At 47.8% G+C, this 27863-nt stretch overlaps 2 protein-coding genes across 10 annotated transcripts in view; one reads left to right on the top strand and one right to left on the bottom strand.

Moving 5' to 3' along the window:
• NDRG3 (NDRG family member 3) overlaps positions 1-1491 on the bottom strand; it is a 50062-nt gene extending 48571 nt beyond the window's left edge. For 2 of the 5 annotated variants that reach the window (XM_015881318.1, XM_015881323.1), the window contains exon 1: positions 907-1007. The gene's annotated coding sequence lies outside the window, so the exon portion shown is untranslated. Of the gene's footprint in view, positions 1-906; positions 1008-1133; positions 1300-1468 lie in introns of those variants that run through there. The other 3 variants (XM_032448632.1, XM_015881320.1, XM_015881322.2) reach the window with 3 other exon arrangements.
• An 8734-nt stretch (positions 1492-10225) lies between these two features.
• RALGAPB (Ral GTPase activating protein non-catalytic subunit beta) overlaps positions 10226-27863 on the top strand; it is a 63023-nt gene continuing 45385 nt past the window's right edge. For 3 of the 5 annotated variants that reach the window (XM_015881297.2, XM_015881295.2, XM_015881293.2), the window contains exons 1-7: positions 10226-10441; positions 15623-15835; positions 16578-16780; positions 20438-20601; positions 21309-21495; positions 23859-23990; positions 25218-25396. In XM_015881297.2, the coding sequence (XP_015736783.1) occupies positions 15653-15835; positions 16578-16780; positions 20438-20601; positions 21309-21495; positions 23859-23990; positions 25218-25396 (1048 nt within the window). In that variant the 5' untranslated portion in view covers positions 10226-10441; positions 15623-15652. Of the gene's footprint in view, positions 10442-14707; positions 14856-15622; positions 15836-16577; positions 16781-20437; positions 20602-21308; positions 21496-23858; positions 23991-25217; positions 25397-27863 lie in introns of those variants that run through there. The other 2 variants (XM_015881296.2, XM_015881294.2) reach the window with 2 other exon arrangements.

Genomic DNA, 27863 nt, shown 5'->3' with positions numbered 1-27863 from the left:
TTTGGAAGACTTTTGCCCTCTTACAGAAAAGGGTAAGCAAAGCCACAGTGATGAGCTTCCAAGTCCTGTCTGAAGCTCACAAACACACCTGACAGGCAGAGCTGGATTCTGCCCCAGCTGGGATCCCCACCTCCAAACCACCACAGCCCCGTGGCTGTAGGGCTCAGCTCCCCGCTCAGCCCTGGTGCCGCCGCTCCGCCTGTCCTACAGGCCATCTGTACATGAGATCTGCAGTGATAACCGTTACAATAAGTGTTTGACACGGCTATGCCGCTCCAAATCACTCCCTGGGATGTACGTTATATATCAACTGAGGCAGGTGTTTGCCCATAGAGATGGTGTAACTCAGCTAAAGGCTTTTTTTGTTGGTTGTTTTTTTAATCCCCTCCCATTCGGACACGAGCTAAATTGTACCTTTTTTTTTTTTTTTTGGCTGTGAAATAGGGAAAAGGAAAAAAAAAAAAAAAAAAAAGGAAAAAATGGAGAACTCAGCAGCCAAACGCTGCCGTTGGGAGCACTGGGGTAAAGGCGGCCGAGCGAAGCGCTCAGCCCGGCTGGCAGCACCGCGGCCCCACAGCCACCAGCGCCCGGTGCCGTCCCAGAGCTCGTCCTCCTCCTCCCGGCACGTCCCGCACCCCGGGGCCGTTCCACACGCCGCCGCCCGCGCGCTGCCCCGAGCCCCCTCGGCGGGACGCGCCGCTAACGGACAACCGGGACGGGCGGCCCGAGCCCCGGGGCCGCCGCTCCCCGCCGGCACGGCCCCGGCACGGCCCCCGCCCGCTCCCCGCCCCCGCGGAGCCGCCGCTCGGCACCTGCCGCCCCGCAGCACCTCGGCGTGCGGGCGGAGCGCGGTCCGGCTGCGCGGCCCGTCCCGGTGCGGCCGCAGCTGCCGTTGGCGGCGCTCACCTGCCCGCAGGTACCTGCGCCTCCTCGGCCGCCGCGGCATGTGGGGTCGCTCTGCGCCTGCGCAAAGAGTCGCGAGACCGCGCCTGCGCGCGGGCCGCCGAGGGGCTCGGAACTACAAACAAGATGGCGGCCACGCCGCGAGGAGACGGCGGCGCCATCTTAGGGGTAGTTCCCTCGGCGCCGCCCACAGGCCCGACCGACTCGGCCCCGCCCGGCGCCCGCCCCACCCGGCGCCCAGGGGGACGTTGGCGGTCGCTGGTGTCGCTCAGCCGGTCGTCGCGGCCTTCCCGTCCGTGTGCCTTTCACACCGGGACCGTAACGTTGTGAAAACTCAGAACGCGAGGAAACCCGCTCCCCGCTGAACTGCCCCCGGCCCGGCCCGCAGCGCAGCGCAGCCTCGTGCTCCGCCCGGCACAGCGCGGGGCCCGGCCTGGAACGGGAGCGTGGGGGCTCGCGGCGGAGCCGGGGGTATCGCGGCACCGCGCCGTGCTCCACAACGGCCGGGCTGCGGCCGGACAGATGCACCCGTTCCTTTACACGGGTTCCTCCCAGCTGCGCCCACCTTCACCCCGGCACTGCCCGCACCGGCCGCCTACAAACGAGGTTCCGTCCGAAGCGGCTCCGTGCTGCGGTTTCTGGTGCCACCCAGCGGCGCTGCCGGCGGCTGGGCGCTCCGCTGCGCAGTGCTGCCTGTGGGGGACGGGCTGTGGGCGGCGGTTCCCGCTGTGCTCCCAGGGGCGGGGGGCGCTGCCGGGTCCCTCGGCCTGGCTGGGCGCTGTGCTGTTCGTTACGTTCACTACGTACTGAGTTATCTCCAGCAATTTCCCACGTCATATGCGGCCCGTGATTGCTGGGCAACCCCATGGAGATAAGGCAGGTAAAAGATCGAGCCAGAAACTCCCATCTATAGGTGCTTGTCTCCAGCTGTTTCCAGACCCAATTTCTTCAGAGCTGGGCTAGGAAGGAATATGACTTTTGCCCATCAGTCTTATCACTGCAGACCAAATTTACTGACGCTTATTTCATATGGGCAATTTTTTTTTCATATAAAACCATGTAAACAGAAGCATGCCTGCTGGCTGCTGCCTTCTTTCACAGGCCCAAGTGTACCTCTAACTCCCTGTGATCACTCTGTGTGTAGCTGGGCTACCAAGAACAAGAGGAGAGGTACAGATCTGCACAGGCGCTGTCCTTAGAGGTGTTTGGTGTCACTCCTGGTGTTTGTAGGTACTATGTGAACCAGGTTGGCTGTTGTGTGGAGGTGGGAAGAGAGGAATCCCCCCACGGGGCTGTACTACCATTGTAACAGCCCTGCAGCCCAGGAAGTCTTCAGGCCCTCTTGTATGGCCAGTCCCATCTGCTCACATGCAAGACCCAGCAGAAGGCTGCAGGACTCCTTAAACTGAGCTCACACCACCTGATCCCTGTGTATGCCTTTGGGTGACCTGTGCATTTTTACTGCAGTTGCTCAGAAGAGACTCTTTGTATTTTTTCCCAGGGAAGGCACCAACAAAAAGGACTCCTGTTGGAACTGCTTTACAGAGTCATGCACAGTTGTGCTGGGGATTTAATGCAGACATAACCATGTTGCAGGCCTGAGGGCTGAGAAACTGGTTGCTCTCAGGCTGTGAAGGCAGGCAGGGCTGTGGTTCTGCTGCAGTCCTGCAGCTGTGAGCTGATGCAGAGCCTTGCTGGCTGCTGGCACTGCGTGGCTCTGGGCTGAGGCACTGTGCAGATGGGGATCCCAGGTGAGATCTGGATGGGCCTCCTGACTTCAAACCATGAGAATGTGGGCGGCTGTTTATTTCTTAATAGGCACAACATAACTGCAGACTTTCTCACGTCAACCTGAATTCTTCAAAGGGCGCTTGGCAGAATGTTTTTGTCTTGCCAAAACCCACAGTTTACAGACAGATCTGAAACAGCCACACAGAAGCAAGCACTCTGCCCATCCAGATCTGCAGATCAGAATACTAAGACAGCCTTAAGATGATATCATATTTTAATTAATTAATGTTCAAGCTTTATAGAAAAGTGAATCATTCCCTACCAAGTGATAATGAGGTCTTTAAACCAACATAACCCTCATCCACCACTTGTACAACATACACGTTTAGTGCAGCAAAATGCTTGGAGTGTTTGTTTGCATTCAGAGAAACTGGTATTTAGAAAATAAGAGCAGCTAACATCTGGCCTGTGTCTGAGAACATCCCTTACACCCAATACAAGTAAGACTGCCCAAAACATTGTTTTTCTTCATCACGGTCAAGAGATGGTAGGGCATCTTCTCTGCCTGTTTGCATCTGCTCTCTCAAAGGAGAAAGTGTCTGCCAGAGATATCAGCTCTGACAAAACAGATTCCCCTCCACATAATCTAATTCAGCTCGAAGGCTGCTGTGAGTGGGCTGCTTCTGCAAGTAGTTCAGAATCTCTAACATTTCTCCCTCTGATAGGCTTTGTGACAGCACAGCAAATAGAAAGCAGTGTATGCAGCTGCAGTGCAGGGTCATGGGAGCCTAATCCATTCTCTGTCCCACAGGAGACTGGTTTGAATCATGGAAGGCTGCCCTTCACTAAGCGCCAGGGAGCAACAGCAAGGTTCAGGTAACAGCTTGTGAAGAGCTTAGGGCTGAGCTCAGCAGGCATCTTTATTTCTATTGCAGCAGTTAGGGAAGCAGTGGGGTACAACATAGCTGTGCCATACCTCCATATACACGCCTCATTAGGTTCATTCAAACCCAGTGACACAGCGTGTCATCCCATGCCTCTGCAGAGAGAAGGTGCCTGGAAGCAGAGGGCAGAGCATCCCCAGCAGCAGCTGCAGCCTGCTCACACACAGGCACTGCCTGCTGCTCTGCCTTGCCAGCACAGAGTTCTCCTGCTGGCTGCGTTTCTCAAGCACCCTGCAAAGCTGTGGAAGCTGATTGCTTATCTTCAGCCACAGATGGGGAATGAAGAAAATTTTCCCCATGATGCCAGAGGGAGCCGGAGGATGGCAGGCCCTCAAGGTCCCAGTAGTGCAAGACGACCTGATGCAAGGACATACATTTTCCAAAGCAGTGCACTGCTCGAGTCTTAGAAGCTCATGTGTGGCATGCTGGCACTGAGGGAAGACCTGGGCTTGAGCCTGCTGCTCCATGCACTCGTGCAAAAGGCTGCTCCTTTGCTGCACGACAGAGCAACAAGAAGGTGCTAATGTTGGCCCTCTGATGGCAGGATTGCAAAGTTCCTCTCCAGAAAGCTTGTCTCTTTCTGGAGCCAAGAGATTCACTTATGTCTTTGCGGGGCTTTCATGAAAGCGAAAGAGTTGAAAGAAGCACTCATTTCATTGGCATGTTAAAAAACACTTTCTATGTAATCACTGCACATCCATCATATTGACTTTTGAGAAGTCGGCCAGCACTGTTTCACAGCACAAAAGAAGAGCAAAATATGAAGTGGGGGCTCATACAGAGCAGTATGAAAGGATCATTACCCCACTCAGCAGCTGCACAGACTGGGGGAGATGTTTCATCTCTGCCCAAGCTGGGCAAAGAGGGAGAGCTCCATGTCCCAGCCTAGACAACAGACCACGCCGTATTTCCATTATTTCCTTTACAAAACCGTGCTTTTTTTCTTCCATATTTGCTTAATGCAATCTGAAAATACAGCTGCGTATCAGTGGAAGTCTTGGGAATTGTCAGTGCCTAAATGATGGACAGCGCTTTAAAATAGGTTACCTGAAAAGTTCTCAGTGGGACAACACCAGGTTACAATTAGGAGACAGAAGCAAATCCTCACAGCGGGGTATTGTTTTGAATCAGAAGAGCAGGTGAGGAAGTAGCTGAAATGTGCAAATTAAAGGCATACATGTATATTCTTATCAAGTGACTGTTGTGATTACTGATGTGTGTTTTAGCTACATTTCAGTGATACAACACTGTGTGTAAATTATGTATGTACATACAATACATTGCGTGTTTCTTATATATGATACACACAGATATTATCTGTACAATACAGAGAGTGGATGTTTGGAATGAATGGAACACGCTGTCCTGGAAGCTGAGTAGTTTGGATTGGAGCTTAGAACTAGAACTGTGTCCATGTGTGCAAAATAGGCAAATAAAATGTGGATGACAGAAGACAGCCAAGGAAATGCAAGATGCAGCATAATGAGGGGCTGCTGAAATGCATACAGAACGGAGCAGCAACAGGACACAGGCAGGTGAGAGCCCACGTCTGTCTGCTATCCATGCACATAGGGGGTCAATGCTGAAAGAAAAGGCGGAAGGCTTTGGAGAAGGCAGCTGAGGCCTTTGTGGTGCTGTTTACTACAAAACTGCTTAGGGTTATTCCTGTGCTGAGAGTTCACTTTATGGGGAATGAGTCAGCCACAAAAGCCGCTTCAAACTGAAATCAGTAGAAATCCTAAGACAGATTGTTCGTAAGAAGGAATTGCCAGCACCAGATCGTGTGCGCTGCTGAGCCACAGACTAAACAAGAGATGAGTCACACACCTGCTTATGTAACCACAACCCCACAGCTCCTTGCTAAGACAGGAGTGTAACACTGCAAATGTATGCTGCGTTCTGCTCCTCAATGGGGCTCTGAGGGGGCTCAGGGAGCTACACACTGCTCATTTTCATGTCTCTATCAGGCAGATGTATGGAAACTGTAACAAGGAAAAGAAGGTAAACTAGTGCTGAGTCACTGCTGTGGTCCGACCTATGGGAAGGCCAAAGTGTGAGACCATGTGGGTTGGGATGAGGACAGTCTGGGTAAAGCAGAAGCACTGTGCATAAGGAAAGCAAACTGAAGAATCCATTTGCTGCTTCCCCCAGCTGGGAGACGTCCAGCCACCTGCAGGCCAGCAGGATCCCCACGTGTCAGGGTTCCTTGGTACTGTAACTACTCCTCCTTTCCTCCCATAGCGTAATACAGGCCTGACAAAACCATGACAGTCTTCTTGATTTCAGAGAGGGTTAATGTCTCACCAACATAGTGGAGGGGCTGGAGCTCCAGTAGGTGAGAGGGCAGGGGTTGCAGGAGCTGCGTGGGACAGCAGGGCTGGGACTGAGCCCCATTCCTCTGCCCTGGCCAGGGCGGTGGGTGGCAGTACCTGGGGTGCCCTGCCTGCAGACAGAAGCACCAGACACGGGCTGGTGCTTCAGTGTGTTGTAAATTACAACTGCAGTGGGCATCATCACCATTAATATCAGTACCAGTGTGCCTTCTGGTTGCATTATATAAAACGCGTGGTCTGTGCAAAAGAAATTCAGGGAGATTTACAGGGATTCAAATGTGCCTTACACACATCTGTACTTAACTGTAAGCCGCAGCCAAAGCTTTGTTTTAGTGCACAATCCAATCACAAGTTCTCTGCAGAACAGCCCGTGTGGGGAGCAGCTGCTGGGCAGGATGAGGTTCCACTGGGCATAGCAGAACCCAAACACAACGCAGAGTGCTCTGAGCTGCAGCCCGGCTGCTGTGTGACCAGCAACCTTTTCCCTGCTCCTGTCCTTTTCTTACAGCAGGATCCCAGGCTGAGTTTCTAGTTCATCTCTCAAAAGGAAATAGAAGCAGCTGCTTTACCACCGATTTCAGGATATGCCACAATTTATTGACAATCACAAGATTTCCTGGAATTTTCTCTCTGTCTGGAGGACCATCCCAGCATCCAACCATCCCATCTCCTAATAGCAGAGATGCTCCCATCCTCCCACACCTTGGTGGCCATTCCCTGGGCTCTCTCCAAAGTGTTCAGGCCCCTGTGTTACCCGGGAGCCTGAGGGGAAAGGAATGATGACCTTGAGCTGCTGGCAATGCTTCTGCTAACACAGCCCAGGGATGAGCAGTGCAGAAGAGCTGTGCAGTGCCTCAGCTGCTCCCCACCAGCACTTCCCATCCCTACCCTGGCACGGAGGTGCTCAGAGAACAGACTCATTGTAGGCTGCCTCTTCACAGTGCAGTCAGCAGTATCTGGGCCTCAGCACCTCTTGTGTATCACTGCCAGTGATGGACACCTCGTGTGCACTGGCAGGAGCTCTGACATCTGGTGTTCCTTGAGCAGGATCCTTAGTCACTTGCAATACATGTGCAGGACCTTGATGTCTCATGTACAGCTGGCCAGGCCTCGACATCTCATGTTCCATGCAGGGACGGCACTGATGTCTCAAGAGTTGCCAGCAGGACGCAGAAGAGGGCAGAACACTCCAGATACCTGTACCCTGAGCCATCTATATATATATCCATCCACTCCACTGTGAAGTCACAGGATGACAGTGACGCCCCAGTGGTATCACAAGGCACACAGATGTAGATTTGTTTTCTGCAAGTTGTCATGCTAATAATAGTTTTGATGTTTGCTTGCCCAAACCTCCCTAAGAACTTTCATGGGGCATTTCCAAAGACACTGAGAAACAAACAGCTGCTTGAAGCAATGAGCCTCGCTGCTGGGACATCCCCACTGATCTGAAGTCAGTTGGGAAAGGAGCGGTTGGGACAGGAAAACTAACAGTATAAAGTATTATACACGCAGTATTACATTTCCCATAATATAATGCATGTGGGAAAAACAAGCAATTATGATTACACTCTGTATTACAATGAAAACTGACATTGGTTTAAATGTAAATGTAACAGTACAAGCTTGTATTGGCTTTGGCCTGAAATCCTCAAGGACCTGTAATAATGAGTCAGCAATAGCAAATGATCACCTCTGCCAGTGTGAGACTGCAATCTGATACGGAATGTAATTAATAGGAACCGTGAATTCTACAATTTCAATGGTCCTAATTCTAAATTATAGAATCAGAATCACCAAGGTTGGAAAAGACCTCCAAGGTCATCTGGTCCAACCGTCCACCTACCACCAATATTTCCCACTAACCCACATCCCTCAGTACAACATCTAAATGCTCTTGAACACCCTCAGGGTCAGTGACTCCAGCACCTCCCTGGGCAGCCTATAACACTGCCTAACCACTCTTTCAGAGAAGAAATTTTCCTTGATGTCCAACCTGGGCCCCCCATCCCCCATAGTCTTATCACTAATTATGTGGGAGCAGAGACTGCCCCCTCCCCCCCCCCCTTCACCACAGCCTCCTTTCAGGTGGTTGCAGATAGCAATGATGTCTCCCCTAAGTGCCCTCTTCTCCAGACTGAACAAACCCATTTTCCTCAGCCAGTCCCCATAGGACCTGTGCTCCAGACCCCTCACAGCTTCGCTGCCCTTCTCTGGACACACTCCAAGGCCTCCATGTCTTTCTTGCAGTGAGGGGGATGTTGCATTTCGCAGAGCAGTGGTGAGTTAAGTACTAACAGTACTTGGGAAATGTGGGTGACAGACCTGGCAGCTCTGATCGCCATCCATACAGATTAAGCCAGACATGCCCAATGAAATTCAATTGTCCTACTCATCCAAGATGCTCCTTTTGTTCATATTACAAAAACTGGCAAAATTGTTGGCCTACCTCTGGTCATAAAATCCTGTGCTACGTCAATTACCAGATTCCATGAAAAAAAGCAGGCTTTAATTGTAACTGCAACCAAGTGCTGTCCTTGATCCCCAGAGAGCCTGTCTGACCCCCAGCTCTGGCTGACAGCTGCTTGGAAGTTGGCCTGGGAGCCGGGGGTGTCCTTGGGGAGTGCAGGTGGCACCCCTAAAGTACAGCTGGGCACCTGAGAACACAGGACATCCTGCAGCTGCTAAGCAAGAGCAAAGCAAGAAACTGAAGAATAACCAACAAAGCTGGGCAGACTGGGTGGGACTGGAGGCAGAACCCAGGCCTCGGCGCTTTTGGAGAGCCCGGAGTGCTCCTTTGCCCCTTCCCCTTTGCTTGCTTACACTCACCCCACAGGGAAAACATTGGTTTGCCACTTTTCTGCTTCCTGTGCACTCCTACCAGCAACACTTCACTCTGAATAACCATCCTCTGTGGCTTTCCGACCTGCAGTCCCACGAGGCTCCTTTACTCCCCTCCAGCCCCACAACCTCCAGCTGCCACAGTGGCAAAATCACATCCCCACCTCTCTCCTCCCTGCAGCTCCAGGGCACTGGCAGTGCCTTCAAGGCAAGTGGGATCCTGCCAGCACCAGATGTAAAGTGCAGGAGTGACTGCTCCTTCCAGGTCCACTAAGAAAGGGGCTCAGATTCTACAAGGCATTGATTAAACTGGAGATAAAGTGAGAAAAAAATAATCTTTCATCCCTTCAGATGCTGGGAAGAAGTCGTGCAGCACTGCATGGACCTTGAGACAAGACATGGCATGGAGCTCAGGCTCTGCCAGACCAGGACTTCACCAGCACTGCCGTTCTCACTGTTGCCCTCGGGCTTTCCCAGAAGTATGCAATGGATCCATCATTCCTGCAACTGAAGGAAAACATGCTCTGTGAAAACTGCTTTACTTTGAGATAGAGCCAAGGCAGTGTCACTGCCAGCTGCACAGCTGGAGCTGCTCGCAGGTGTTCCCATGCAATGAACTGGAAGCTGGTCCTGCACCTGCCTGGGGTCACCACTGTGTGGGTCACTGCCCCTTTGATGTGTGATGGTCACTCGGCCGGCACCAGCACAGACAGCTGGGATGGAGATGCTCCAGAGGCCCTGCTGTGCTGTGCCGTGCCGTGCTGTGCCGTGCCGTGCTGTGCTGTGCTCTACTGTGCCGTGCTGTGCCGTGCCGTGCTGTGCCGTGCCGTGCCGGAGCTGGTTTTGGGGAGTGGTTTTTCCCACAGTGCTCCCTGCTGTGCTGTGCTTCGGTTCTGCGCTGAAAACACTGCTGAGTACACAGGGATGTAGCTGCAGCTCGGCAGTGCTCACACCGTCCAGGTCTTCCCTGCTCCTCATGCTGCACGTGCACAGCTCCTGTCCTGCCAGGAGGGCACGGGGCCGGGACAGCGGGGATGCTGCAGGTCACACAGTGCCGTGCTTGGGAACAGAACAGGGGGCCGTTCTTCCAGGTGTTGGTGCCGTTCGGGCACTGGTTGCTCAGCGCTCTGCGGTTGGTTTTGCACCACGAGCTTCTCTGGGGCTGTTTTTATCACGGGGCGGAGTTTGCGCTCCTTACCAAACATTTCCCCTTCCTGCTCATCCCGATGCCGGCACGGCAGCCCTCACGTTTCACAACTTGCACCGTTCCCGCCCCCCCCCCCCGTTTCCCGCAGGGCAGATCCGACCCGCTGTGCGCGCGGTGCAGCAGCGCCCGAGCGGCCCCTTTAAGAGCAGCGGGACGGCGGAGCCCACGGGCGCAGCCGCGTCCGAGCGGCGCTTGCGCAGGCGCACAGCTGTTCCCCGTGACTTATTCGGCGCTGCCCGCGGCGGAAGTCGAGTTCTCGGGCGGGTCGGGGCGTTGCGCGTGCGCAGTGCGCGGTACGGCCCGGCTGCCCGCCGTGCGCTTTGTGGCGCTGCCGGAAGCGGCGGCGGGGAGCGGAGCGGGGCGGCTCGGAGCGTTCGTCCCGGTTTGTCTCGTCCGGCCGCGGGCAGCGATGGAGCCGGCCTGAGGGCGGGGCACGGCACGGCACGACACGGCACGACATGCCCGCGGGCCTCTCGCCGCAGGTAAGGCCAACGGACCCGCCCGCTCTGCTCCTCCCGGGCCTGTGGCGGCTCCCGCTGCCCGCCCTGCAGGTCCGGGCCCTGCGCCGTGTCCGCGCTCAGTGGCGGTGCTGCGCGGCGGCGGCCGCTGGGAGCGGGGCGGAGGGAGCGGCCCGAGCTGGGCCCGTCCTGCCCCGGCGCTGGGCCCGTCGTGCCGTGCCCGGCCGCGCACTGCCCGTGTTGGGGCCGCGGCCCTGGAGCCGTGCGGGGCGCAGCGAAGTTGTGCTGGGCGGTGTCTGCGGAGCGGCGGGGAACGCGGCGCTGGGCGCCCGCTCCGCTCTCCCTGTTACCTCGTTCCTCACCCGCTGTGCGGCCGCCAGGTCGGTGCAGTAGCGCTGCGGGCCGTACCGTTCTCCGGGGCGGGGAGAGCCCCTCCCGGCCGAGCCGCGGTCCGAGTGAACCTGAAGGCACCGAGTGGCAGCTGCGCTTCAGCGGCATCGGGAACTGCTCCGCTTTGCGGCGGCGTTATCCGGCCGGTTTTGGGTGCAGGTGGAACGTGGGCAGCTCCTTCGGTTCTCGCGCGGTCAGCCTGAAGGATCGCGGCCCTCCCGGCTCTGACAGATGGGCCGGCAGCCAGGAGCAAAGCAGTACTAGTACTAGTAAGATCTGAGGGTGGAAGAAAACAGAATAAAATAGCCAACACTCATAAAGCTCCCCGATTCTGCTTTCTTATGGGTTGATGAATGCTCAGATGTAACAGCCCCCAAGTTTTATGCTGCTCTGCCGTGACAGGAGCCCTGACCCCTTGCTTTAGGGGGGCATGTGTCCAGCTGTGTCCTCAGAGCCAGGGTGAGATGGGGGCTCTGACCCTATGAGCAGGTCTGATAGGAAGAGATGAGTCCTGTGCTTAAAAAGGGGCTACCGTCAGATTTGTGTATTGACCTCCTGCGGCTGGATGATAAAGTTGGGCAAACTCATCTTCCCTGGGTGGGGGGGCTGTGACGCTCCCCTCTTCCACTCAGCACAGCCATGACTGAGTGTGTCACCTGGGCTGAGTCTGGGGCTGTGAGTTCCTGCTCTTTCTCTACCTCATTTCTTCCTGCCTTGAACAGAAATGTTTCATTTGATAGTAATCCTGACATGCATCTCCATTTATTCTCTAATGGAATACTGACTTTAAGCAGAGCAGGGCCTGCGGGCTACTCTATGTGATGTTCCTAGGGCAGGGGCACCTGCTGGGGGTGCTCTGAAGGTGGATGCTTGGAGGAGTGCACTTTTTTTCAGTCCTGCAAGGGTTGTGCTGAGTCAGTCAGTCCTGCCAAGACTCTGCCAGTCTCTGTACTCTACAGCAGACATGTGGAGGGCAGAGGGGCAGCACAGTGGCAAGGTGGTGCAGAGGGCTACCTTGTTTTCCTTGAGATACTTTTGAAGTAGATTTAATATCCCGGAACTTCACGGTGTAGTTCCTTTATATTGCTGCTGCTTTGTTGTATGCTTAGCCTTCAGAGAGGTCTTCCTTTGGTGTCTCTGCTGCTGGTCTTCACGTCTTCTATATTAAATATTATTGTTTCCATTGGATTTTCAGTTTAGTCTCTGCCTTCCTTGTTCTGATGAAACCCAGGAAGTTCTCATATTTTGGGAAGCCTTGCCTTTGTGCTCCAAACCCCTTGTTTTGTAGGTGAGCACTTAATATTGTGTCAGATGTTGAGCATGCAGGGCTCAGTGTCCCAATTTGCTCCCAGCCCTCACTGTGCCCACCCCGAGAGCTGCTTCCTACACAAACATTAGTCCTGACCCTCTCCCTGTGCACACGTCAAGAATCCCACCACTGCTCTGAGCTCCTGTGTGTTCCTTCCAAATAACTGCAGCACATGGGCCTGTTGTTTGGTTGGGTAGTTCTTGCTTTACTGCTCCAGGAGGTAGAATACTCTGCCTGCACCAATTCCTCTGAAGGTTTTAGGGACTGGAAATAAAACTCAATTTAATTTTATGAACTTATCAGTGACTTTCTTGTACTCACCAAAGTTTGGGTGTCTGTGAGCTGAGGGTCTTTAATCTCAAATGCTGAAACATCCTTTTTCAGTTTTATATGGTGGTAGCTATAAAAATTCCCAAGCTGAAATGGCTCAAGAGGGATGTATGGTCATGCAGGTAATTGACGTTGTGGAGGAATGCTGGTACCACACCAGTTCCATAGTAGATGGTACATGTTTTAGCTCTGCATCTCTCTGTTCTTCCACCAGTGTTGGGGATTTCTTTCCAGATCCCTCTGTCTGTAGAAATCTGAGGGTCTTGTATTTACTGCAGAACATAAATGTGTTCTGTTTCCAAACTCGGTGAGCTTAATAGCTCTATTTGCCTTTCTTCCTCCCCTTTTCCCTTAGATAGGTAGTCTGGACCTTCAGGAGCCCTCAGTGATTTGAATCTGTGTCTGTGTAGGTATTTTCCTAAATGCCATGCAGCTGATGCTCAGGTATTGAGCTGGGGTGCTCTTCTTGACACTGAGTTGCAAAAGTGTTGCAGAAGCAAATTAAGATGGATGTGCACTGGTGGGATGGAATCAAAGCTTCCAGTGTTCTGGGGATGTTGAAATGTTTCGGGACAAATGCAGCCTGTTCTGAGGAGGTGCATCCCGCTGCTCTCTGTGAGGTGTTTTTTGCGTTGAGCTTTCTAAGCAAGGTATAGCACTGTCAGTCTGTTCCACTTGCACAGATTCAGCATAAAGCAGATGTGGTTGTGGGGAGGTTTACTGGTGCTGTGAGCTTATCTCTGGTTTCAAGAAGTTGAATTGTAGCTGGGTTCAGCCATAACTCTGCTGTGACAGGTACCAGCAGCTCTCGTTTCAAATGCAGTTTGTGGGGTGTGAAGTGAAAAGCAACTTTTAGTCCTCGCAAAATCAAATGTTCCAGTTGTGAAATGTAGCAGGTAAATAACCCAATACTGCAGGAAGTCCCACCTCAAAAGGTTTTTACATTGGAGTTAGTTCCTTGGCCCATTATTCCTTGTATGTTTATTATATTTCCTTTATGGTTAAGACCGAGGGTAGCCTGGGACATCACAAGGATGCAGGTCTGAGTGTTAGGTGTGCTGGCTGCATGCAGCACCAGAGGCTTTGGTTCCCCCGTGCTGTTGCTGAGCCTCTCACATGTGCTGCGTGCTTTGCCTTAGCAGGGCCAGGAGCAGGTGGACGCTTCCTGTATTGCTGTGTGCTGGTATGACAAGGGCCATTTGAAATGCTTTTGAATTTGGAATCCCTTGTTCTCTGATTTCCCTCCATGTAGGAGCTTTCCAGCCTCTGGGCTACACAAAATATCCCTGTGCTTTTGGGCAGCCCGTGCTGCCATGCTGAGCTGATGGCGGTGCTGGCCTGTGTTGACATCACTTGGCTTGAGCCAGCACTCCATTCCTCATGTGGTGGATACTGCTACAGTGGGCTCTGCAGTGCCCACGGGAGGGCTAGCAGTGTGCATAGGGTCTGCAGAAAGGGACAGTACAGCAGCAGGGAGACACAGCCAAAGAACTTAACTGGTGGGAATTGTAGTCATTACAAAGGACAGTGGTTGTAGTTGGGACTGTGGGTCCTGTTTGCTTCCTGCTCTCCTGGCGCAGTCATTTCTGTGTCCCAGCAGCTGGTGTCTTGTCAGCTTTCCTCCAGGCTGTAGGGTTACATTCAGTCATTTCCCCCCATTACTCTCAGAGGAGGAGAAAATTCCTAAAGGTCACAAGCTGCACTTCTGCCAGCTGTGCCCGCTGTGCTTGTTTGCTGTCAGACCATGCGTGGCTGCTGCCTCAGACCAGGAAGTGCGTAGTTTAGGAAACTGAGATGTGCTGCCTGCTCATAAAGGAGTCCTCAGGCTTTTCACATATGATTTGAGGTGTAACTCAGCATTCAGGTGACTAGCTAGATAGGCAGACCTGTTTAAATGGCGGCTTGTCCCTAAGTAGATGCATTTCCAGGCCCAGCTTGTTTGTTTTGTTGCCAAGGAATATTCAAGGGAGACACTGAAAAAATTCCCTAAGTTGTTTCCAACATGCAGCTGTTGGTGAGCAGCCCCTGGAGCACTGCGTGTGGCACTGTGAGCAGATCCATGCCGTGGCTGCTGCATGCCTTCCTGCCTTTCCTCTGGTGCTGGCCCTGCCCGCCCTGTGCTGTGTTGTTCACGTGGTTGCTGGCTCAAATAACTGATAAGGGGAAGGAGGGAGGTGGTGCTGGTCTGATGGCTTAGGCTGCTGTGCGCCTGTGCTGCTCAGAGTGGGTTTGCAGGGCTGCTGCCACCGCAGGGAATGCTCCTTCACCCCTCCCAGACGCATGTTCTCCTGGCTCCTCTGTGTGGCCAAGGTCTTCATCTAACCTCCATTAGATCAGATCCTGTCTGCCTGGACAGCTGCTGGCTGGATCAAGACATTAGTGCTGGCTGAGCTGCCCTGGTGCTGCCAGGTGAGGCTGTGTGCACTGACTTCACCAGAATTTGAAACTCACCAGTGTGTATATGAGTATGCCAGGTACAGGAGCAGTATGTGGGGTAGCAGTGTAACTGTGAGGCCATACGTGGTTCAAGTGAGCACTCCATGAAGGCTCAGTCAGTCCTTCTGTCAGTTCAGGTCAGCACACTTCTCAGTATCAGTCACGTTTCTCAGCCAGCGGCTGTGGGTGTTGCATGCTGCAGGGGAAATACTGAGGGTGTAGAAAGAGGCTGGATTTGATCTTCCAAGACTGACTGAGGTTTTCTGTCATTTTCCTGGTATGCATTTTTAACTGCTGTTGAACTGAAAAAGGGCATGAGGTTTGAACAGGAGCTGTTGCTTACCTTAATTGGATACTTGTGGAGCAATTCCCTGTTTAGCTAAGAAAACTTTGTAAGAAAGTGTCCTGACAGCTCAGACTGCACCAGCTGAACTCATGAGCTGCTTCTTCTGAAGCTTGTAGTGTCACAAACAGGCTGCCAGTTCCTAACTGAACCTAAAAGGAGGGGGTGTCACTGTGCCAAAATCCCATTAATTGAGTTTATGAATCCTAGGGTAACTTCTGATTCTTTAGTAATTGGTATCGGCTATGCTAAAAGACATTAAGGTTGAACAACAGGGGTTTGACTCTCTTACGGGACTTAAAAGGTATGGTGCAGATGCTTGCATACTGAATTTACCATGGCAAACAGCTTCATAGATGCTTCTACTGATTATATCTCTTCTTTCTTGCCCTTCCAGGTGTTATTTGCTTTGTAGCATAGAGGCACTATGTACTCAGAGTGGAGATCCTTGCATCTTGTCATTCAAAATGATCAGGGTAATACCAGTGTACTTCACAGCTATCCTGAAAGTGTGGGAAGAGAAGTGGCAAATGCAGTGGTGCGTCCTCTTGGGCAAGCTCTGATCACATCATCGGTTGGAAGTGAAAGTTTGCTGAAAACAGACAAAGAAGTAAGTGCATTTCTGTGGTCTCCATCACCCTGATCATAGTTTTCTTCGTGCTGGAGGGGTCTCTTTTAAGAGGCTATAGAAAAGCTTCTTCTTTAATAATCCTTTTTTTCTTTTTTTTTTTTTTTTTAATGTACTGTATTTTTAGGTTACTAGTTTACGTAATGTTTGTACTTACAGCCAGATCATAGCAACTATGCGCTTCGTGACCTAGTAGTAAGTGATGCGTGGTGTTCAGTGCTTATCTGAGCTATTGTACCCAGAAGTGCAGGCTAAAGGGGTTGGGGAAATTCAGAGGCTTGAGCTGGTTAACACATTAAAACCTTTGTAAAGCAACCTTTGTAATTGCTGAAGCAAGTGGATGACTTCAAGTGTTGGTATTGTATGAGTGTTTATTTGCTAGAATCTGAATGTCTTTTACTATATTAGTTTATGACTGTCCAGCTCTTTGTGTGTTCTGAGGAATTCTTTCTGCAGTTTAGACTGAAGAGATTCTTTCTGAAATCATAATGCTATATGAAAACACCGAATCATTAACTCGAGCATGGTAGTGATGGGTTGTCTGTCAGACTTGGTGATCTCAGAGACTATTTACAGCTTTAATGATTCTGTGATTCTAATCTGTGTGACCATCAGATAAATGTAGTTACGTGGTACAAGAAATTCTCTTTGCATTAGAACTAGTGTGCATGAATCATTCTTTACTTTCCAAAATTGACTTTTACTAACTTCTCTTTATTCTTAGGTAAAATGGACAATGGAGGTGGTTTGTTATGGACTGACCCTCCCTCTGGATGGCGATACTGTGAAATACTGTGTCGATGTATATACAGACTGGATTATGGCTCTTGTATTACCTAAGGACTCAATTCCTTTACCAGTTATTAAGGAACCAAACCTTTATGTTCAAAGCATTCTCAAACATCTTCAAAATCTCTTTGTACCAAGGTGAGTGTTAGGGTAGTAGTGTTCAGGGTGGGAGAGATCCACAGGCATTCAGAGCCATAGTCAGAAGGTAATCTGTCAGAAGGATGTGATGAGCCCTGCAGGCTCTTGATTAACCAAGGCTGTTATTGTAGAAAAGTTACAAGGAAGTTGTCACTCCATCCATGTCGTCTTGCTTCTGTGTTTAGACAACTAATTACTCTTAGAACCGTTGTTATTATGTGACTGGAGAGGGATAAAAAACTAAATCATGTGACTGTCTGCTGATAATGTGTACAAATGAGATAAGTAAAAGCACATGGTGGCTGTGTTTACTTACAGCTTCTCCCATCACATCAGAAGAGTAGACACAGAGAAGCTACTCTCTGTGAGTTTGCCAGAATTTGCCCTGCTGTATGAGCATAATCATGTTGATCATGTTTCACTGATAATTTTCAAGGAGCCCTGCAGAAGTGCTTGTTATCTGTCAGCCTGATGTTACTCTGAACACCATTGGATAATGATGTTGATACACATGCTCATAGTTCTTAGACAAAGAGTTGTATTGTCTTGAGTGCTCTCAACGCTAGCTTTCACGTGTAGTTTATGACAAATGGACCTGATGGTGCTGAATACAGGTTGAATAAAGGAAAAGATGTTTTAGTAGTCTCCCGTGAAACAGTACAAGCTGCCTGAAATTACTTCAGGTCTGGTACCTCCAGACCTGTACTAAACAACCTACTTTACAGAAGCATTAATGCTGTGTCATTGCAAGTGGCCTTCAAAGTGTTCCCCTCTGCATGGGTTACTTTATCTGAAGGTTGTATTGATAAAGGGTTTTGGAGAGTAATTCATATAACTTCAGATGAGGTCGTTGCTGTTTTATTGTTTCAAATTCTGCAACTCAACCAGAGTTCTAATTCCTCTTAAGGCACAGTTGAAGAAGATATTTTAATTCCCTTTAAAGGACAGTCAGAGAATCTGTGGAGGGAAGAAATTTAAAGAAAATATGCTTCAGATTAGGTTTTTACAGAAAGCTGTCTCTAACTATTGGTCATTTTTGTCACTACATTGGGGAAGTCAAGGAAGAGGAAAGAAACCCAGTCACTCCCTTCCTGGGCTGCTGGCCTTTAGACCAGAGCTGGCTGATGTCATAGCTGGGCTTTGTCATGGGACTCTTACGGAGTAAAACCAAAATTCAGTGTGTAGTAACCTGCTGTGACAAGAAAACGTGAACCTGCGTCCAAGAAGATCCAAGAACTGCTATCTTTTTATCTTCAGTTTCAAGCCTGCAGGATGTCTGTCCTGCTAGAGCTGGTGCGGAATGGAGTTTGTACTGTCCAGAAAACTGTATTTCCTTGTCCCAGTGGAGAACGCATTCTTTCCCCATTTATTAAACTCTCTTTGTGTGATCCTTCACTATGTTTTGCACAAGAGGCCCTGTTAACAGGCAGTTTTGTTTCCTGTGTGCTGCTGACACTACTGCTGTTCTACACTTCTGCTCCAACTTCATATGTTGAGATTGATGCAGGATGGCAGACCACGTGTAATGTCTGCTGAATGAAACAACTGACGCCTAGATATGGGCAGAGCAGAGGAATCATGACTGTAAACCTGTGCGCACACACCACCAAGTATAAGATCTCACACAGTAGGCAACAAGCACATCTTTCCCTGCAGCACTGACCTATCATCTGCCCCACTGAATGGAGGGTTTCTTTTCATAGTATAGTTGGGAATCCCCCAAGCAAGGCCCCAGCTGTATATCTCTAGTAATGCTGAGATATTCCGGGAACCAAGCAGACTGCTTAAACAACAGTGGTAGTTATTAGTTAGTCAGTTATTTATTAGTTAGTCAGTAGTTATTACTGTTAGATAAGATTTTGGTGCTGCAGATCTTTGCTTGAAGCATGGGAAGGAAATATGAAAACTCTTTTTTCCCTGCCCTGTGGAAGATGGGGGTGTAGGTGTGGCCATAGGATCTTCTCTCTGGGGTGTCTGGAATCCCTTGAGAGGCCACACAACGTGTGACTGGCCAAGCGTTAACAGAGGCCTTTCTGATAACTTCTAATGTATGTGTGAAATTTTGGGAGCAGTTCTTGCTGAATGGGTGTAGGGACCATAAGGACAGGTCCTGAGGAAATCTTTGGAAATGAGTGTTCACAGTGTTGCAGCTAGAGTTTGCCATTCTTTTTGTTTCCCTACTTTGTAGGGAAAAAGCAACTAGAAAGGATGGAGGCTGCAGAGTTGCCTTTCCTACTTTTGCTCAGGAGTTTCCCATTAGTCACAAGGAGATGCTACTTGTACAACCCTTAATATGCATTCATTAAAGTCTTAGGGAATCAATTCTTCAGACAGGCTTTGAAACGTAACAAATGACAAAATAAGGGTATTCTTTGCTTTAAAAACTTACTTTGTTGCTTGGGGGGAAAACTGCCATAGCAGAGGCTTGTTTGTCCCAAGCTGTGTTGTTTTACCAAGGTAATCTGTTAAGATCAGCAGCACGGAACAACCCGCTGAAGTTCTGAACTGTGACTATTGTGCAGTTTTGCACCAGGTGTTATCTTGTTTCTTTGTAGCCTTGTTTCCAGTATTGTCATACAGTATATTTATACTACAAAGATAAGAGTTGATGATGTTTTTAAAAAGCATCTACCAGTACGTGATCTCAGTTTGCGCTGCTGTTCCCTAAAAATAGCAGATCTTTGCCTGGTGGATCTGTATGTTCCTGAGAGCTTGCTATGTGAGCAACTTGTGGTTTAAGTTGCGTTGGAAAATGCTTAGGCTCTAGTAATACTGCTTGGTGGATGGTCATATTTATATGATTCTCTCTGTTAGCAAGGTGGTAGGGTGACTTAAGCTTACAACTTGAAATTTCAAGTTTGCAAGTTGAAAAATGTCTCACGTATTGCACATTTCAGTCAGCTCTTTCGTTCTTCATTCTTCCACTCCGTAAGCTTTTAGGCTTCCTTAGATTTGTTTACCAGTGTCCTCAGATACTGTTCTGTCCCCATTCTGCCTTGCACAAACTGATGGGAAGAGAGCCCGCTGCGCATGCGACACCATGTGCTGCGTGACTCAGCAGAGGTAGCGTGTAACTGCTTCTTAAAGTAGGGAAAAACTTCACACTGCCAACTTCTTCCCTTTCTACCCTCCTCATCCCTTCCTCTATTAGTCTAGTTTTACTATTTAATGACTTTCTGCCAGATTCTCTTTTTCCTAAATGCGAGAAATTCAAGGCAAGAGTTGGATGTACGTTTGGAAGTGAGAGGTGAACAAGGAAGAAGTTTGTTAACAATGTTTTCTTCTAAACTCAACGCTGTCTTCCGACTTTAATGTGGAACAATGAAAGGTGTCTTAGTATTCACATTGTTTGTCCTTTTAAATATTTTCTTGTTATAACAGATCATGCTTTCTCTGGTTAAAATGTTCACTTTGTGTTTGTGAGTTCTGTGTCATGTAAAGAAAAGCACTGAGGTACATCTTATACTCGTTAAGGCAGAGTTAGGATGCTCAGACACAGCTGTGGTGCATGCACACATCTTCATGTTCTTGGCTCTAGTTTGGTCATGCTGATGTATCCTCTTATAATTGCTCAAGGTTCAGATTATTGTATACACTGCTCTATGGTGTCTGCCATTTCCTCTTTGGAGACTCAAGTAGTGTTTCCTTCTCTTGCAGGCCAGACCCAGGATCTAGTCAGATTAGACTGTGTTTGCAAGTTTTGAAAGCAGTCCAGAAACTGGCTCGTGAATCAACAATTATGGCAAGAGAAACCTGGGAAGTTTTGTTGTTATTTCTTCTTCAGATTAATGATACTCTTCTAGCAGCTCCAACTGTGCAAGGTTTGTCTTAGACTTTCATTTGATCCAATTACTGGAAAATGCTTTGTTTCTGCTGGATGTTGAACTGCTATGGGAATTTGGGGAAACCTGTTAAAAGCTTGTAGTAGCCACCAGAGTGCAATAGCTCACTCCTAATTCTACTGCACTACTTTGAAATAAAGCACTGTCAGAGGAGACTGAGTGCTTTAGAACTGAGTCAGTTCTTCAAAATGTTTTTGCCCAGCTGTGGACTCAGTGCACAAAGAGTTCATAGTGAAGGGTTTAGATAATATTGTTCACTGTTAGTTTCACTGAAACCCATGTGTGCTGTCCAGTTTGGCCTGCCTACTGAAAAATAATGTTTATACCTTATTTAAAATGAATAAGACATCAAATATTTTATGTGCAGAAGGCAGCCTAAGATCAGTAGCTGAATTCCCAGTATCTGTTAATGACGCATGCATGTGGCTGGGGTTTTTCTCTGTTTCCTTTGGGCTTGTACAAGGTTCTATAGGAAGCAATGGGGGATTACCCTTAAATGAAAAATGATGAAAAATACGATGAAAAACTTGGGAATATTTACAGTTATCACTTAAACTAAAATTTAATATGTGAGGTGCAATTGTGACAGTTGTGACAGTCCTTTAGTTCCAGATATTCCTTGAGGAGATGTCTGTAGTGATTTAGATTGAGTACTCTCTAACGGTATGTGTCATTTCTGCTATCAGGTGGCATTGCTGAAAGTCTGGCCGAGAAGTTGATCGGCGTGCTGTTTGAGGTGTGGTTACTGGCCTGTACACGGTGCTTTCCAACACCACCCTACTGGAAAACTGCCAAAGAGATGGTGGCCAACTGGCGGCATCACCCTGCAGTAGTGGAGCAGTGGAGCAAGGTCATCTGTGCTCTTACCTCCAGGTAGGGGAAGTTGTGCACAAAGAAATGGACATCTGCTGGTATGATCACAGCTTGATGACTCTGGAGTTTCTTGTTTGTGGAATGCAGAATCCTCCCAGAGTGAATGAGCAAAACAAAGTGCTCAATAAGAGGATTTACAAATGCTCTTGTCTCGTACGGTTTGGGCATGTATGTGTCTCTATTCTGCAAGTGAACTGTCTAAATTGGTTTGTCCTTATTACTGTGTAATCTCAGCATTTCTTCAACAGCATTTTATTCAGTGTGAATGTATTTCAGTCTCCATCCCTGACTTTTATATCGCATCCTGAGAGGAACTTAGCATTAGCATGAGTGTAGTAATGCAATTTATGTGTATGACAGACATCACCGAGATGATGAGGTGCCTATCACCACTGAGCAGTGTCTGTGTTTGAGTGTTTTGTCTCCTGCTCTGTAAAGCTGCAGCAATGCTATGGGCTGGCTGCTGGGACGTGATGGGCCAGATGCAGGCTGCAGTCATCTTCCTCCATAGGAGCAGTACCAAGCCACACTGTGAGGAACTGGGGGCTGCAGGAAGACCTCAAACCTCAAGAAAAACCTCAGACAGTGAGAAGAGCATCAGTTCTGATAATGCTGGGGTCTTTGTGGTGTGAAGTCTTTGTGGAACAAATTTCATCCTCCTGGGGAAGGGAATTTGATGAAGTGAGGATCGGGGGATGATTCTCCCGAGACTCAATAGTGATTTGTATGGTAGTTTGAAGGTGCGTTGAAATTGCTGTATTGTGGAAAAATTAAACACTGAAAACTTGCTTTTTAATTACTTGTCTAAAAAACAAGTAGTTGTTTCCAGATTATCAGCTAATTGTTAAACCTGTGGGAAATAAAGCTGCAATGCAAATTTAGTGTATTTCCCACGCTACTTTAGCTATTTTTGGTTCGCTTGATGCAGCATTGCGTAACAGAAAATGTTTTATGATTCACTGATCTGAAGAGCGCAGCTCCGAATCCAAACATGCGTTGGCATTCTGCTTCATGCACTTCAGGCCCAAATTTTATCCTTCACTGTTGACTGACAGTCTTAGTTCTGTTGACTCACAGTAATCTGCAGGTTTTCTGTAACATTTATTTTGCTAATCTGCTGCATAGTTGGTTTCTATCTAATCCATAGCAAACTGAACTCCTCTGATGCTAGCTTTAAGTTTAGTGGATTTTAAACTGAACTTTTAATGCTTCAGTAAAATAAAAACTTCAAACAGTTAAAGTGCATTCCCTGTGAACTGTTGTCTGAATTGAGCTGTCAGCAGTCGACCAGGAGTAAGAATCTCAAAGCCAGATAGCAAGTTATATTTGGAACTTTGTACCCTTATGCAGTGTTAATCCATGGCCGTGATGTCACAGAAGAATAAAACAAGGGTCTTTTGTGCTGCCATACCAATAAGGGACTCCTTTTCCCCACATAGGGTGTCATAAGTCTGTTTTAACTGCTTGTGCTGACTATATGCATTATGACTTATTTCTGTTTGTAGTCATTCTTGAATAAGTCCCAGATTTCAGTTAAGATTCTGTCAGCTTCCTTGAGGAGCTGGTTTCTTGCTGCACATAAAAGAGGGACTGAGAAGCAACATATTCTTCTGCAGCACAAAGATGTGGGGCATGACTTAGCAAAAGTGTAAGCCTGGGCTGATGCTGGGGTTCACTGGGTGGGTCATGATCAGATAATTTTGCAGCAGAACCTTACAGGGCCATGCCTCTGGGGCACAAAATGCAAACGGGTGCTGGGGCATTCAGAGAGGCACCACTGTAAAGTGGCTCTTGCTTGATATAGGAATGTGTATTTCTGTTTTGGACTTTAATACTTCTTTAAGTTCGTCCACTTTTCTGCCCAAATAAGTCACCATGACAGACTGTGGTTCCCCACATGCTTTGACTGTCTATTGCATGAATTGGCTGCAGTGAAAGATAACTCAGCCTCTTTAACTTTAGGATTAAGCAGGACTTCTACAATACCTGAACTGAGAAATGGTGCTACAAGAGCATTTAGCTTAGCGAAACCAAAAAGTAGTTTCTGGGAATGGTTCAGGATTTCAGAAGGCATCGCTTCTCTCTCTTCCATGCTTTTAGAGAACACCAAGATTATGTTGGTCAGGGAAGTGAGCAATGCTTGCAAAGCTGGGAATGAAGCAGGACTCAAATCAGACAGCAGCGGCTCAGAGAGGCTTACCAGCGAGGATCCCAAATCACTTATCTAAGCCATTATCCTCGTGGTATTGTGTTGCTGTAGGTCCCCCTGTGGCCTCCTGCTCCTTTCTTGGAGGCTTTGATGCACTGTTAAACTTTAAGGAGTATTAAGATGACATGACATATCTGTCTGACTTGCTTTCTAGATTGCTGCGTTTTACATATGGACCTTCATTTCCTCCATTTAAAATTCCTGAAGAAGATGCTGGTCTGATTCCTCCTGAAATGGACAATGAGTGCATTGCGCAAACGTGGTTTCGCTTTTTACACATGCTGAGGTATTGCAGCTACAACCAGCCATTATGTGTGTTCTTGTATCCTTTCTGAAAACTGTCAAATGAAAAATTTCTCTGCAGGTTGCTGAGCTTGATGTGCTGAAGTAGAACCAAGTGTGAGAGATGTGTCATACAAGAGCCTTGCAGCAGTCTGTGGCAGGGCTGTGAGTGGGCCGTTCCATTCTTAGTGCACCAGTTTGTGTTCTGAGTCAACAAGTTCAGTTAAAAAGTGTTTTTTAGCAATGTGGCATTTTGGAGGATCTTAAAAACAGGACTTCAGTAGAATTGAGCTTCTCTGAGATAGCAAACAGGAAAAGGGGAACAATAACTCTGAGATGTGCACTGCTTCCATTTGCTTTCCAGGGTTTAAATTAAACCTATGGAAGGTTATTTTTTAAATGGGTGCATCTCTTTGCATTTATAGAGAAAGTTACATAGTTAATTTTAATGTCAATATTACCCTTCCTCAGACCTGCAACAGAACCGAGCAGTGTACTTTGTTCTGAGGGGAGGCATCACACTGATGGACAGCATAATTGATTTTTTCCTCTAAAAACACCCTAAGTGTATTTAGGTCTAAAATTTAATTATTTTACTGGTTAAAACTTATCCTTCATTTCTGATAGTAGTGTTGCAAGTTCTGTAGTGTCTCCCAGTCCAGGCTTGCTGGTGTAGCGTTTGTATTTGGGAGGAAAAAACTCAAGTTTTTACAACCTCCTTCCTCGCTTTCACTTCATTTTTTTTGCTGACAATGTGCCATTTATTGCTTACCCTGTGGGAAGAATCGTAACCAAGTAAGACCTTAAAAGATGGAGTTCAGAAGTGCTGAACATTACTGCAGCTGCAGGACTGTTCTCTGTCAGGTGTGCTCTCCCTCACTGGGTCTTAATAAATTTATTAAGCCTATTTGAACGTTGAAGGCTTTTTAAAATTGGGAATTATTAGTTTTTTGGTTTTTAAATGTTTGAACATGATGTGCCACTACTAAACCAGGAAGGGAAAGTTGACTTCTGTAGCTCCCGTGGTGGAGTAAATGCAACAAATAAGTCTCCAGTAGAAAAAATGCTGGTAGAAGATGCTGACCTATTGAGGGTTTTTTTTATTTGATGCTCTCGTGTGTTGCTGTTAATTAACTGCCTTAAAGAATTACATCGCTAAGCATTCTGGAAATCTTGAAAACTGTCCTTAAACTGACTAAAACGTTCTCTTTTTTTTTTTGTGTGTGCACAGTAATCCTGTGGATTTGAGTAACCCAGCCATTATTAGTTCTACCCCCAAATTTCAGGAGCAGTTTCTGAATGTGAGTGGGATGACTCAAGAGCTGAATCAATACCCCTGCCTTAAGCATCTGCCTCAAATATTCTTTCGTGCCATGCGTGGGATCAGTTGTTTAGTGGATGCTTTCCTAGGTAATGTGTTGGACTTACCTGTGGGTAGCTGGGAACAATAACCTGGGCATTACTTTCTTCTTTTTTTCTTTTTTTAATCTCAATTCTTCAGAAAGCAGATATAACCATTAGTCATTTGTGAGTATAGCCTAAAATTGATAGGGGAGGGACCTGAAGCCCCTTCTGAATGACTCTCTATGTACACAGTAGTTTTGTTTGAATGCAGAAAGTTGACCTTAGTTTTAAATGAATGTCAAAAAATGTTCTAATTAAGCGTCAAGTCCAGTATTAATGTCTCTTTCCCAAACAAGGCTTCTTTCTCCTTTTACCTAACCAGCAGCACAAGCATTGTACTTCTAGCATGTTGTGAGTACTGACAACTTCATTTACAGGCTCTGTGGCAGCAGCTGTGTGCAGTGCCCATTTCATGGGAGGTACGGATTTTTGATTGGCATCTTCAGATACTTATTCTTCAGCTGGCCATTGCCCTTAGTATTCACCTACCAATCCTAAACAACTGCTGAGAAGAGCTGTGTTTTTTTGCATCTCCTGGTAACCGACCAGGTTCCCCTGAAAGATAAGGAATAGATATAAGCACTGGCTGCTGATTTTTAAGTGATGCTGTGCAGCACTTGAAATGTACAGCAGTATTCTAAGTACCCTTCAGTCTCACTGAAAGCTCTTCAGAGTTAATGTGCTATTGTAAGCTCAGAAGAACCATCTGTCTCCTTACCTCTTTTTTTCTGCCATGTGCCAGAGGTGTAAGCTGGTACTGGAGTGCAGGAGACTTGAGCAGGTAAAAAACTGTGCAGGAAAAAGAAGAGGCTGAGAAATAAGGCTCTGTTGGTAGCCTGTTCCCCAGTGCAAACAAGCTTTGATTGCTGTTTTTCACTTTGGTAGGAACTGTTTAAAAAGCTACCAAATAACAAAAGAGAGCCAGTGGTCAGTTCTCATGTCCACAAACCGTGGCTGTTCTGGGAAGTTATTGAATCTGCTTCTGTGATAGTGACTTTTAAAAGCGTGTACTGTGCTTCTTCCAGATTCCTTGCCTCCAGCTCTAAGGAATTTTAATGATTGCTATTTACTTGTACTACATCTGAGATAGTAAATGCTCAGTAGTCAAATACTACTGGAATTTCTGAAAAGATATATAGGCAAAATATGGCCTCACTTCATGAAAATAACATCTTTGTATTATTCTGCTAACCTCTTATAGATTTGAGCACTGAAAGAATAATAAAATAAATAAAAATGGCTAACTGAGCATTAATATGGAGAGAATCCTTTCCTGTCTATGCAAGCTGAATAAAACAAACAAAGAAAAAAACCCAAACCAACAGAACCCCACAAACAAATGTAGCTCTTGTGCCCAGCAGAGCTATTGTTGGCACCAAGTATAGCGCACACACACACACAGTGTGTCCTGGGTAGATGTATGGACTAAGCTGAGGCTAATTTTAATATTAATTTTAATATTACAACAATAATCTTGTTACCTTCTACCCCAAGCATTGAAGCATAAGTAGTTTTTATCTTGCCCTCTCTGGTACGTGCTCAAGTGATGTATAAATTTGGCAAAATATTGCACCTTATTTTCTACCCCCTCCAAAAACAAATTGTACCAAAGGGGTAAGTTTCATAGTACGTACATTAGCTCTGCTTGGGGCACAGCGGTAGTGATTCATCAGAAGTTCACTGTTCTGTGCTGTGCTTATGAAGCATTCAGTGTAGTCAAAAAACCATGTCCAATCTTCAGACATGCTGCAGTTTTGCACTTAATTTTTCAAACGTGGGGGAGGTGGTATTCATTGAAATGGGAAGAAGTGCTGTTTGTCATTGCAGATTTGGCAGGGGGAATTTCTACGCTAGTTACTTCTGAATCTGTGACTAGAAAGAGGGCCTTCTTACACGCACCACATGCTTCCCCCAGGCTGGGCTTTGTGAGATGGCTGATCTAACTTCTTGCTGCCAGAAAATTATAGCTTGCTCAGCTTTCTTACCCATCCCTTGCCCTGACTGTAGTGTTTGTTCAGCAAGCTGAACCAGCTCACTAAAACAGCAGCATGCTGCACTGTATATTGGTTTTGTCTTAATTTAGTGAGCTGAGCGACTGAGGGTCAGACATCCTAAAGCTACCTCAGAATGGGCTGTGAGATGTAGGTTGGAAAAGAAGGGCAGAGGTGAGATGCAACTGATTTTTGGCAGGAGTGAGCTGTTAAATTGGCTTTGGCAAGTGACCCTTGCTCCTTTCCCTCTGCCTGCTCCTAGGCTTAGTACTCCTGTGTGCATTTTCACAGGTTCTGAAGTTGTGGTTTTCTGTTAAGCATTTGTTTATGTAACGCAACCAGAGTTTTCTTCTGTTTGTGCATTTATTTTTGCCAGAAAAAGTGAAAGATGTTTTTCGTGTTATGGCCGTTCATGGGAGTGGGGAGGGAAGGAAAGCTAGTGTATTTACAGAAGGTCCAAAGGCTCAGTAACCGTGCTGCTG

Source organism: Coturnix japonica, chromosome 20, assembly GCF_001577835.2.
Source record: "Coturnix japonica isolate 7356 chromosome 20, Coturnix japonica 2.1, whole genome shotgun sequence".
In the NCBI taxonomy this organism is placed as follows: domain Eukaryota; kingdom Metazoa; phylum Chordata; class Aves; order Galliformes; family Phasianidae; genus Coturnix; species Coturnix japonica.
Note: the sequence above shows the minus strand (reverse complement) of the source record. Positions and strands in the feature narration are given on the sequence as shown.